The sequence below is a fragment of the Phalacrocorax aristotelis genome, chromosome 4 (genome assembly GCF_949628215.1).
Source record: "Phalacrocorax aristotelis chromosome 4, bGulAri2.1, whole genome shotgun sequence".
Taxonomy (NCBI): Eukaryota; Metazoa; Chordata; class Aves; order Suliformes; family Phalacrocoracidae; genus Phalacrocorax; species Phalacrocorax aristotelis.
This window is the reverse complement of record NC_134279.1, coordinates 13,191,240-13,201,415: the sequence shown is the minus strand read 5'-3', so window position 1 is coordinate 13,201,415 and position 10,176 is coordinate 13,191,240. Positions and strand designations below refer to the sequence as shown.

At 43.4% G+C, this 10,176-nt stretch overlaps 1 protein-coding gene across 2 annotated transcripts; it reads left to right on the top strand.

The window, feature by feature from the left end:
- The first annotated feature begins 206 nt into the window (after nucleotides 1–206).
- On the top strand, nucleotides 207–9,653 carry PCDH18 (protocadherin 18). Of its 2 annotated transcripts, none has more exons than XM_075090261.1 (4): nucleotides 207–2,928; nucleotides 3,858–3,943; nucleotides 4,079–4,242; nucleotides 8,506–9,653. In XM_075090261.1, the coding sequence occupies exons 1-4, from the start codon at nucleotides 454–456 to the stop codon at nucleotides 9,180–9,182; spliced, it is 3,402 nt and encodes a 1,133-aa protein (XP_074946362.1). In that variant the 5' UTR covers nucleotides 207–453; the 3' UTR covers nucleotides 9,183–9,653. The 2 variants fall into 2 exon arrangements, with proteins under 2 accessions (XP_074946362.1, XP_074946361.1); XM_075090260.1 differs by having other exon boundaries at nucleotides 366–2,928; nucleotides 3,855–3,943.
- Nucleotides 9,654–10,176: the final 523 nt, after the last annotated feature.

The window sequence follows — 10,176 nt, the reverse complement described above, 5'->3', positions numbered from 1 at the left end:
GGGGAGTTAGAGCGAAGTTGCGGAGGATTTGAGGCTGGAGTCGGCGAGCGAGGGTGTTTAGTCTGGCGGCGAGCGGGGAGAGGGAAGGGAAAGGAAGGGAAGAGGAGCTCCGCGGGCGGCCGGGCTGCGGATCCCGCGGGCTGCCCGGCGGCCCCTGGATGCTCCGGCGGGAGCGGAGCGCGCTGCCCTGCCGCATTTCGTCCTGCAAGAGGAGCGGGGAGTCAAATGAGAAAAGCGTGGATTGCCTACGGCTTGTACCTGGATGTCCCGGCACGGTGTGTATAAAAAACCCCAAAAGTTTTCTGATCTGGTAAGATATTAAGACTTGGCTGGCTAGAAAAGGCGTTTTCAAGTTTTAAGAGGACCAGACGTGCGCCGGGTTTAAGGTACCAGAGGAAGGCGAAATAATTGCTTTTTAACTTGCTTGGAGAAATAAATTGCAAAAACTTACAAATGCACCGAATCGGCGGTAAAATGCACTTTATATTCATTTTTGCACTGATGATAGTATCTTTCAATAAGGCTGTGCTGGGCAAGAATTTGAAATACAGGATTTATGAGGAGCAGAGAGTTGGATCGGTAATTGCAAGACTGTCGGAGGATGTAGCCGATGTTTTATTAAACCCTTCCTCGGTTCGCTTTCGAGCCATGCAGAGGGGGAATTCCCCCCTGCTTGTAGTCCGTGAGGATAATGGAGAAATCAGCATAGGAGCTAAAATTGACCGGGAACAACTCTGCCAGAAAAACTTAAACTGCTCCATAGAGTTTGACGTGATCACTCTGCCCACTGAACATCTGCAGCTTTTCCATGTTGAAGTCGAAGTGCTGGATATTAATGACAACTCTCCCCAGTTTTCCAGAGCTCTTATCCCTATCGAAATATCAGAGAGCGCAGCTGTAGGGACCCGGATCCCTTTGGACAGCGCTTTCGATCCAGACGTAGGGGACAACTCCCTTCACACTTATTCCCTTTCTGCTAATGATTTTTTTAGTATTGAGGTGAGAACCAGGACGGATGGTGCTAAGTATGCAGAGCTGGTTGTGGTTAGAGAGCTGGACCGGGAGTTGAAGTCAAGTTACGAACTCCAACTCACTGCTTCAGATAAGGGGGTGCCTCAGAGGTCTGGGTCATCCCTCCTGAAAATAAGCATTTCTGATTCCAATGACAACAGCCCTGTTTTCGAGCAGCAGTCCTATATAATCCAACTCTTAGAAAATTCACCCATTGGGACTTTGCTCTTAGACCTCAATGCTACTGATCCAGATGAGGGCGCTAATGGTAAAGTTGTGTACTCTTTTAGTAGTCATGTGTCTGCCAAAATTATAGAGACTTTTAAGATAGATTCAGAGAAAGGGCATCTGACCCTCCTGAAGCAAGTGGACTATGAAGTAACCAAATCCTATGAAATTGATGCTCAGGCTCAAGATTTGGGGCCAAATTCTATTCCAGCTCACTGCAAAATTATAATTAAAGTTGTGGATGTGAATGACAACAGACCTGAAATTAACTTAAACCTGATGTCCCCAGAGAAAGAAGAGATAGCTTACATTTCTGAAGGGTCGCCCCTAGACACTTTTGTTGCCCTGGTCAGAGTGCAAGACAGGGACTCTGGCATGAATGGAGAGATAGTTTGCAGGCTCCATGGTCACGGCCACTTTAAACTTCAAAAGACTTATGAAAATAACTATTTGATCTTGACTAACGCCACTCTAGACAGGGAAAAGAGAGCTGAATACAGCTTGACTGTAATAGCGGAGGACAAGGGAACGCCAAGTCTCTCCACAGTGAAACACTTTACTGTCCAAATCAGTGATGAAAATGACAACCCACCCCGCTTCCAGACAAACAGATATGAGGTTGTTATCTTGGAAAATAACTCTCCGGGAGCATATATCACATCAGTCACAGCCACAGACCCAGATCTAGGTGACAACGGGCAGGTGACCTACACTATTTTGGAGAGCTATATTTTGGGAAGTTCTATAACCACCTATGTGACCATCGATCCCTCCAACGGGGCAATCTATGCCCTGCGAACCTTTGATCATGAAGAAGTAAATCAAATTGCTTTTATGGTTCAAGCTAGGGATGGAGGGAGTCAGCAGCTTGTTAGCAATACCACGGTTGTACTGACAGTCATTGATGAAAATGACAACGCTCCTGTCATTGTGGGGCCAGCGCTACGCAACAGCACGGCAGAAATCTCAATTCCTAAAGATGCTGGAACTGGTTTTCTTGTCACCAGGATAAGGGCTACAGATAGAGACTCTGGTATGAACTCTGAACTCAGCTGCTCCATAGCAGCTGACAAGGAAAACAGCATCTTTGTGATGGACCCCAAAACCTGTGACATCTCTATCAATGTGAGCGTTGAATCAGTTCCAGCAAAACAATGGGAGTTTTTTGTGATAGTCCAGGATAAAGGCAGTCCTCAGCTTAGTACTAAAGCACTTCTGAAATGTACCGTTTTTGAGTACGTTTATTCATTTTCAAGCACAGAAGCAACTTTGGTAAGCCAGCCCTCCCTGGATGTCTCCATGATAACGATTATATCCTTAGGATCAATCTGTGCTGTGCTCTTGGTCATTATGGTAATCTTTGCTACAAGATGTAATCGAGAGAAAAAGGACACCAGGTCCTACAACTGTCGCGTGGCGGAATCGACCTACCAGCACCACCCAAAACGACCCTCGAGACAGATCCACAAAGGGGACATTACATTAGTGCCAACGGTTAATGGCACTTTGCCCATCAGGTCTCACCACAGAGCTTCTCCGTCATCATCTCCGACCCTGGAAAGGGGACAAATGAGCAGCCGGCAGAGCCACCACAGCCACCAATCGCTGAACAGCCTGGTGACAATCTCCTCTAACCACGTGCCCGAAAATTTCTCCCTGGAACTCACCCACGCTACTCCGGCTGTTGAGGTAAGGTCCACACCTCGGTCTGCACATCCATTCACTCAGGCATTCACTTGGTACTCTGCGCGCAACCTGTGAGAGCAATAGGCAAGTAGGTCTATGCCCAACGAGAACGTGTTAGGGATTTCTCTTTAGATGTCTCAGCTTGGCAGTTTTACTCCGATATTAACTGAATCCATTACCATGGGGAACAGGATTAAATCTATTACGAACAGCATTATTTCTTGGTTCGTCCCTGTAAGGTCGAAACAACAGAGCACAGCACAGACAGTAGTCTGCTCTGGCTTGCTGCTCTTTCTTTTTCTTCCTTGCCTTCCCTTTCCCTCTGTATAGCTCTGTTTGAGAAAGAGTGCCAGGGAGTTGGTATAGAGAAATAATACAGGAAATTCTTTCATTAATTGGGACAGAGAACTAAAAGGTTAAACACTGACACAGTTTAAGTACAGTCATTGTAATATATGATTGTAGCATCTCAAACTTCGAGACTATCCATCTCGGTTCTTACTGCAAATGCTCTGTAATGGCCTCAATGAGAACTCTGTCCTGGTATCTCTTTACACGTGGAGCAATGACATTTTATTTTGAATTAGGATTCTGGAATGGTAAAGGGTTGATTCTAATCTAGTAAAACAAAACTCCACCTCTGTTTAATTACTTGTTTCACTTGTTAATGAATTAATTATTATGAGTTCAGAGCCTAGTGAACAGCAGCCCATTTCCTCATTGCACAAGGTCCTCCGATGTTTCCTGTGGCAGACACTATGCTTCAAAATAGTCCGTTGTACTGCATTATATATGTGCAGGAATTTGATTTAATTAAACTTTATGGGGGGGGAACCCCAAGAAACAAACCTGAGAAGCTAATTAGTGGCTTTACAACTAGGAATTTGAGCTTTCATTTCAAGGAATCAGTCTTTTCACCTTCTCTTTAGCAGGTTTCTCAGCTTCTCTCGATGCTTCACCAGGGCCAGTACCAACCAAGGCCAAGTTTTCGAGGAAACAAGTATTCCAGAAGCTACAGGTAAAGATCTGGACTGTTCTGCTGCATATGCATGGACACGTATCAGAAAATATAGACATGTATTTTTAATCAAAAAGCAGAATATAATGTACCTGAGATAATTTAATTCCACCATCACCACACTTCTCTTCACAGGTATGCCCTGCAAGATATGGATAAATTCAGCTTGAAGGACAGTGGCCGGGGTGATAGTGAAGCTGGAGACAGTGATTATGATTTGGGGAGAGAGTCTCCAATTGACAGACTTCTTGGGGAAGGATTCAGTGACCTTTTCCTTACAGATGGGAGAATTCCTGCAGGTAAGAGCACAATGGAAGCTGAACAGTTTATTTTCAGTGCTGCCTGGCTGTCATTTTCATAAAGCTACTACTGAGAAAGCAGAAATTTTTTAGCTTTCAAGTCCTGTGTTTCCTTCCTTTTTACTCTGCGTCATGATAAATATTGAGCTGAAGCCTTCACATATCTAGTAAATTGAAACCTTAGACGCAACTGAAAATCTGCCCAGAGCAATGCCTACTTTTTTCTATTATTCACATCATCATGCGCTGGCTTCAAATTCCCCCCAAAAGCATGGTGTGCTCCATGTCCTTAGACTTTTAATGACTGGGTGGATGTTTTTGCAAAGCCAGGCAGTTGTGGTTTGTTAAAAATACACTGAACTATAATTTGGGAGATACATTTTCTACAGTGGGTTTGAACCATACAGTACAAACTTCTATCATTCAGAAATGGATTGTGAAAGTGGTCTAGAAATGTGGATGGAGAAGAAAGAAAACTGTATTTTTTCCCACTGAAATGTGAACTGAGTGGCAAGGGAAGGATCTAAATATGTCCCAGATTTTAAATCTTGCAACCCTAATTTCTGGAAGAAAGAGCTTAAGAGGTACAATTTGGGGGAAGGGAGGCAGAAAGCTAGAAAAGGGTGAGTGAAAGTAAGATACACACACACGTACAGGTTCACGTGTATGAAGTACCACTTTTAAATTTATGCCCAGTTATAAGTTGAATAAAAACGATGATGGAAAATCATGCTAAGTACAAATATGGGAATTTTGTAATTACTTTAATAATTATACAGCCACTGGCTGTACCCTAGATCTTGTACTTATTTCAGATCCTATTTAGTTTTCTCTGTATAACCGACAGACTGGATAATTTCAGTATGGCCCACTGAATGAAGAGTGTAAACTTAAAAAGTTTAGTAAAGTCATTTTATACACAGGGGCACATCACTTTGTAGAGTGGTGCAGCACATATTCCCTCCAAAATTTGCCCCCACATATTGCCCAGGGTTGGAGGAGAGGACCTGCAGTGCTGCAGCTCCTTCCCTCTGCTGCCAGGGAAAACACCAGTGAGGGGATTGTACCTGACCTTGGTGTGTTTTACCCTGAGAAATATGCTGTTATGCTAGGCAAGAGTAAACCCCAAGAGTTTAATTTGTTCTTCTTATACATTTTGGCTTTAAAATTTTCTGTGTATATTTGGCTGCAGACCAGGTCTTGTCACACCTACCCAGGCATTCACCTACCTCCTCAACTTAGTCAGACATACCCAATGTTTCAAAACCAGAGACCTGGAAAAGTTACTATTTTTTCAGAATCCTTAATTGAAATCTGGAGTCCTAATACATATTTTATCCTCATGTCCCCCAGCTCCTACTACTTATTCCTCTACAAGCTAGCATAAGGCATGTCTCATTCTCTCCTGTGGCTGGCAAGGAGGCAGGGAGGGATCTGCTAGAGCTCTCAGTTGCCAAGGGAACTTCAAGTACACTGGTGTTTGCACTGGCATCCAGCCCTGCTGCTGCCAAGGAGGAGCTGTCCCCTTCCCGGTGGGCAGCTGGGGGCTGCCAGCAGGCGGGAGTGGTTACCCTCTTGGCTAGCTGAAATGCCTATGACTCATTTTCAGCTCTTGCAATTTGGTCTTTGGACAGGAAGCCAAAGGGTAGGTTTTCCAAAAGTGCCCAGCCTTCACCCAGTGCTAATCACATTCAAAGTAAGGGAAACTCCTGCTGAGTACAGGCAGGACTGTGTTAGGCTATCAAGATGGGCATTTAATCTAACCCAAATGTCCATTTACTGCTATACATGGTCTTAATCCATCAGATAAATATGCTGAAACCTGTTCAGATGAGACCTGAATTGATTTGCAATCCAAACAAATAAAAAGGAAAAGAAAACTTCCTGGAGGATTCCTGTTCTCCATTTTGAAAGGTTTCTGCATTGTCGGTCTGGACACAGGCTGAATGCTGTGAGAAAGTCCCTTCAGTTTGTCCGTTTAAGGTGGAACTGGAAAGGAGCGGACCCAGTCCCTCGAAACTTCAAAAATTACGTGATCAGAAAGTTCAATAACTGTCCTTGAAAGACTTGTTTCTTTCTTTCTGTCTTTTTAAATCCTCGCCAATAAGCTTTACGTTCTGGCAAAAAATAAAAAACATCAGCATTTGTTGTGTATCTGGGGGTTTTTTATTTATTGCTGATTTAAGGAAAGACTGTGACACCATTCATTTTCCTCAGAGTATCTTTTTGTTCTTATGTTCAGGAATGTCAGAATTTATTATTTTATACCAAAACCAGTTCTGATAAGACAAGTAACAAAACTCACAATAAGACAACCCTCACTACTAATGAATTGCTAGACCACTGAAAGTGTCCCATTAAGTTACAGGAGTCTTCTTAATTAGAAGAGTAATCCTAGTAATCCTTACCTTCTGGGATGGGTTGAGTGCTGGTCCAGGCTCCATGGATCACTCAGATATCTTTTCTCCTATCTAACTCTTAGGCATGTTTTGTAAAACAGCGCACATATGCTTTTCATATGTGGGAACAAAGCACTTGAAGGCATTTCAGACACTTGTATCAAAACTTCAGCCACTGATATTTTCTAGGTTGCTTTTGTTGTTTGAAGCTCACTGATCAGCAAGCCGTTTGCAATAGCTTGTGCACTATCCAGCCTGCAGCCTGAACCTGTATTCTTGAAGAAATTTATACTGTCACGTGTACAACACAGAGAAAGTTTATACTCAAAGAAATGGAAAGGGCATTAGGAAACCGAACGATATGATAGGCTGTGTAAAGCACAGAGATGAATAAGGCTGACAGGATGAGAGTAGGACTTTATCAATCATTGGTCTGTCCTAAGCTGAAATACTCTGTTCAGTTCTGCTTATACCATTGCAAAAAGATCTTTTGATAAACTGAGTGGATCCAGAGCCAGATGGTAAACGTGATGAGAAAGAGGAAAACTTACAGGGCGTGACTGCAAACATTTCTTATATGTTCAATATATAGAGAAAAAGAAACTCTGTTCTGCGTAGGGCTAATCTAACCATTAATTGCTAGAGAATGAGGGCAAAAGCTTCTTATGGTCAAAACATGCATAATGCAAAGAGTCTGGCATTTCTGAAAACTGTCTTTTGAAGTATGTGACTCAAATTCAAGTTAGTGGGCCTGCAGCGCCTAGGTCTTTTCCAGCAGGTCTGCCAGGCACCCAGGCACGACCCAGCCTGAGCCAAGGTCAGTTCCCTTTGGAGAGGAAGATTTGGCCTCTCCTGGCACATCTCTCTTTGCAGGTCTGTAAAATAAGTCTTTGCCTGCCTCTGCTTCCAGGGACCATTCCCAGACCTCTTCAGGTGTTTGCGGAGGACTCTTGCAGTGGCACTCCTTGGGCCAGTTCTGACCAGCATGGCTCCCAGGGGTGCAGTCACTTGTCCCATTGTATTGCTTCTCCCTGAGAGACGCCACTAAACCCAAGCAGCTGCAAGAGTGGCTCTGTTGTCTTCTGCTCCTCAGCCCTCCTGGCTGGCCTGGGTGCCCACCTTGTGGGTTAGAGCCCCCCTTGTGCCAAGGCCTGAGCCAGCACGGTCCAGTAACCTGAGCTACAGAGCTGTGAGTGCACCTCAGAGTAACTCCCATATAAACACTGGTGTCACACAGGCTGTGAATTAAGCCCTAGGTATTCTGATACTGGATTAAAATTTAACCCATTCAGTTAAAAAGGTAATATGGTAGCGGATCACCTCATATTCAACATACACCTCATTGTCGGATCAAAAGGAGGTATGTTAATGAAGAGGAAGAATTTGGTTCTTTTTTATTTTCCCTGTCCCTTTATTCCCACTTTATTACTCTGATATGCTTCTCTAATTGCATGTGGAAGACTTCACTAAAACTTAAGTAAATGCTTGGAGGTAGAAACACCTTAATTTTATTTTACATATATTTTTAATGAAACAGCTCTGTACAAAGGGAACGAATGGCTTTGAAGTCACAAGTGCTTGTTTTCCACCTGGGATTTACATATTTATCTTCAGCCCTAGTTAAGAGATCGCATTACTGTCTTACATGTTCTGCATTTATTGTTCTCATTTTTTGAGACCATTTGGCAATGGAAGTATGTTTAGATCCAGACCAATTGTATTTGCCCCCTTTCTGCACACAGAAAGTGAACCCAAACATTTGGACATCTTTGGAGAAGTGCAGTCCCTGTGTTAGTCCCTGCAAATGTGTGTGATATCTGGAACAGGAGGGGGATGCTCACTCTCCCTTTTTTCTCGCTTGCAGCAATGCGGCTGTGCACGGAGGAGTGCAGGGTTCTGGGACACTCCGACCAGTGCTGGATGCCGCCGTTGCCCTCTCCCTCCTCCGATTACAGAAGTAACATGTTCATCCCTGGGGAGGAATTCCAGTCACCCCAGCAGCAGCTGCAGCTGCAGCAGCAGCAACAGCAGGGCCTCGAGGAAGAGCCACAGCCTGCTGACACCACTGAGAAGAAGAAGAGCTTTTCAACGTTTGGTAAGGACTGCCAGAGTGACGAGGAGTCAGGGGACACCTGTACCTCTTCTCTCCTCTCTGAAATGAGCAGCGTCTTCCAGCGCCTGCTGCCTCCCTCGCTAGATGCCTACACAGAGTGCAGTGAGATGGATCGCTCCAACTCGTTGGAGCGCAGGAAGGGACATTTGCCAGCCAAGACTGTAAATTATCCACAGGGGGTGGCAGCCTGGGCAGCCAGCACACATTTCCAAAATCCTGCCAACAATGGGCCCACTCTGGGGACTCACTCGAGCGCGCAGCCTTCCTCTAAATGGCTGCCAGCCATGGAGGAGATCCCAGAGAATTACGAAGAAGACGATTTTGACAATGTGCTCAACCACCTCAGTGATGGTAAACACGAACTCATGGATGCCAGCGAGCTGGTGGCAGAAATTAACAAACTGCTGCAAGATGTCCGGCAGAACTAATTGTTTCAAATGCCTATTTTTCCATGTTTATGGAAAACTGGAAGGGAAAAAAATAAAGAACGAAAAACAGACTGAGAAGAACTGGCATTGCCAACTAGTTGCATTTATCATAAATGTGTCTGTGTATGTTGAATATTAAAATACTGTATTTTCATATGTACACAATGCAAGTGTGATTATCTTTATCTGTATTTTAAAAATACATTTGTACCTTATATTTATGTGTAATTTAACAAATAAATTTTATTTTTGTACACTCACAGCAAGCACGTTTTCCTAAATGTATATAGATGGTACCACCCTTTTCAAACTTCCAGCATTCTTGCCATTCAGACATGTTAAAAAAAAAAAAAAAGGAGGGATATTGCTTTCCCTTTTTATTACTTTTAAGTCTCAAATGTTACAAATACGAATTCAAACCACTGAAAAGTTATGCAAACATTAGTTACAATAAATGATCCAACACCTTGTTGCAATGTTTCATTCTTATAATAAAGACTTGTCAACTCCCATGAAACCTAAAATGTCCTTTTTATTTTGATGCTTCTGGCCTTTAGAGTAATTTTCCCATTTAATTACTGGATTATGACAGGCTGGGGTCTTCCTCTTTTTAAAAGTAAGTGTTTTCCCAAGTGAACTAATCATAGACCTCAGTGACGGGACTTCTAATGTTATCTCTGCAAAAAAAGGTAAATTTGTTCTGCCATCATTATGCTGCAAAGCCAGTGGAAGTGAGCGGTGTATACATGAAAGAGCAGTAAAATCAGCTTTTCTGACCTCAAGCTGAATTCTCAATTTATGTAAATAAAAATTTGCAGTTGACTGCTTTATCCTTGTAAATACACCAAAATAAAAGGAATGTTGCATCTCCCAGGAAAGCAGCTGATTATAGCTGTATTTTGCCTCTGTTGTAAGTGTGCCTGTCTTGCATTTGCAGAGTAGTACAGAAATACTTGAACTTCCTAGAAAAGAGCTATACTGCAGGTACATTGGC

What these genes read in the sequence shown, in the direction of transcription:
- PCDH18 (XM_075090260.1), top strand. Translation starts at nt 454, where the DNA reads ATGCACCGAATCGGCGGTAAAATGCACTTTATATTCATTTTTGCACTG. An exon ending in ACGCTACTCCGGCTGTTGAG is followed by an intron (nt 2,929 to 3,854) that starts GTAAGGTCCACA and finishes CCTTCTCTTTAG; the next exon opens with CAGGTTTCTCAGCTTCTCTC. An exon ending in AGATGGGAGAATTCCTGCAG is followed by an intron (nt 4,243 to 8,505) that starts GTAAGAGCACAA and finishes TCTCGCTTGCAG; the next exon opens with CAATGCGGCTGTGCACGGAG.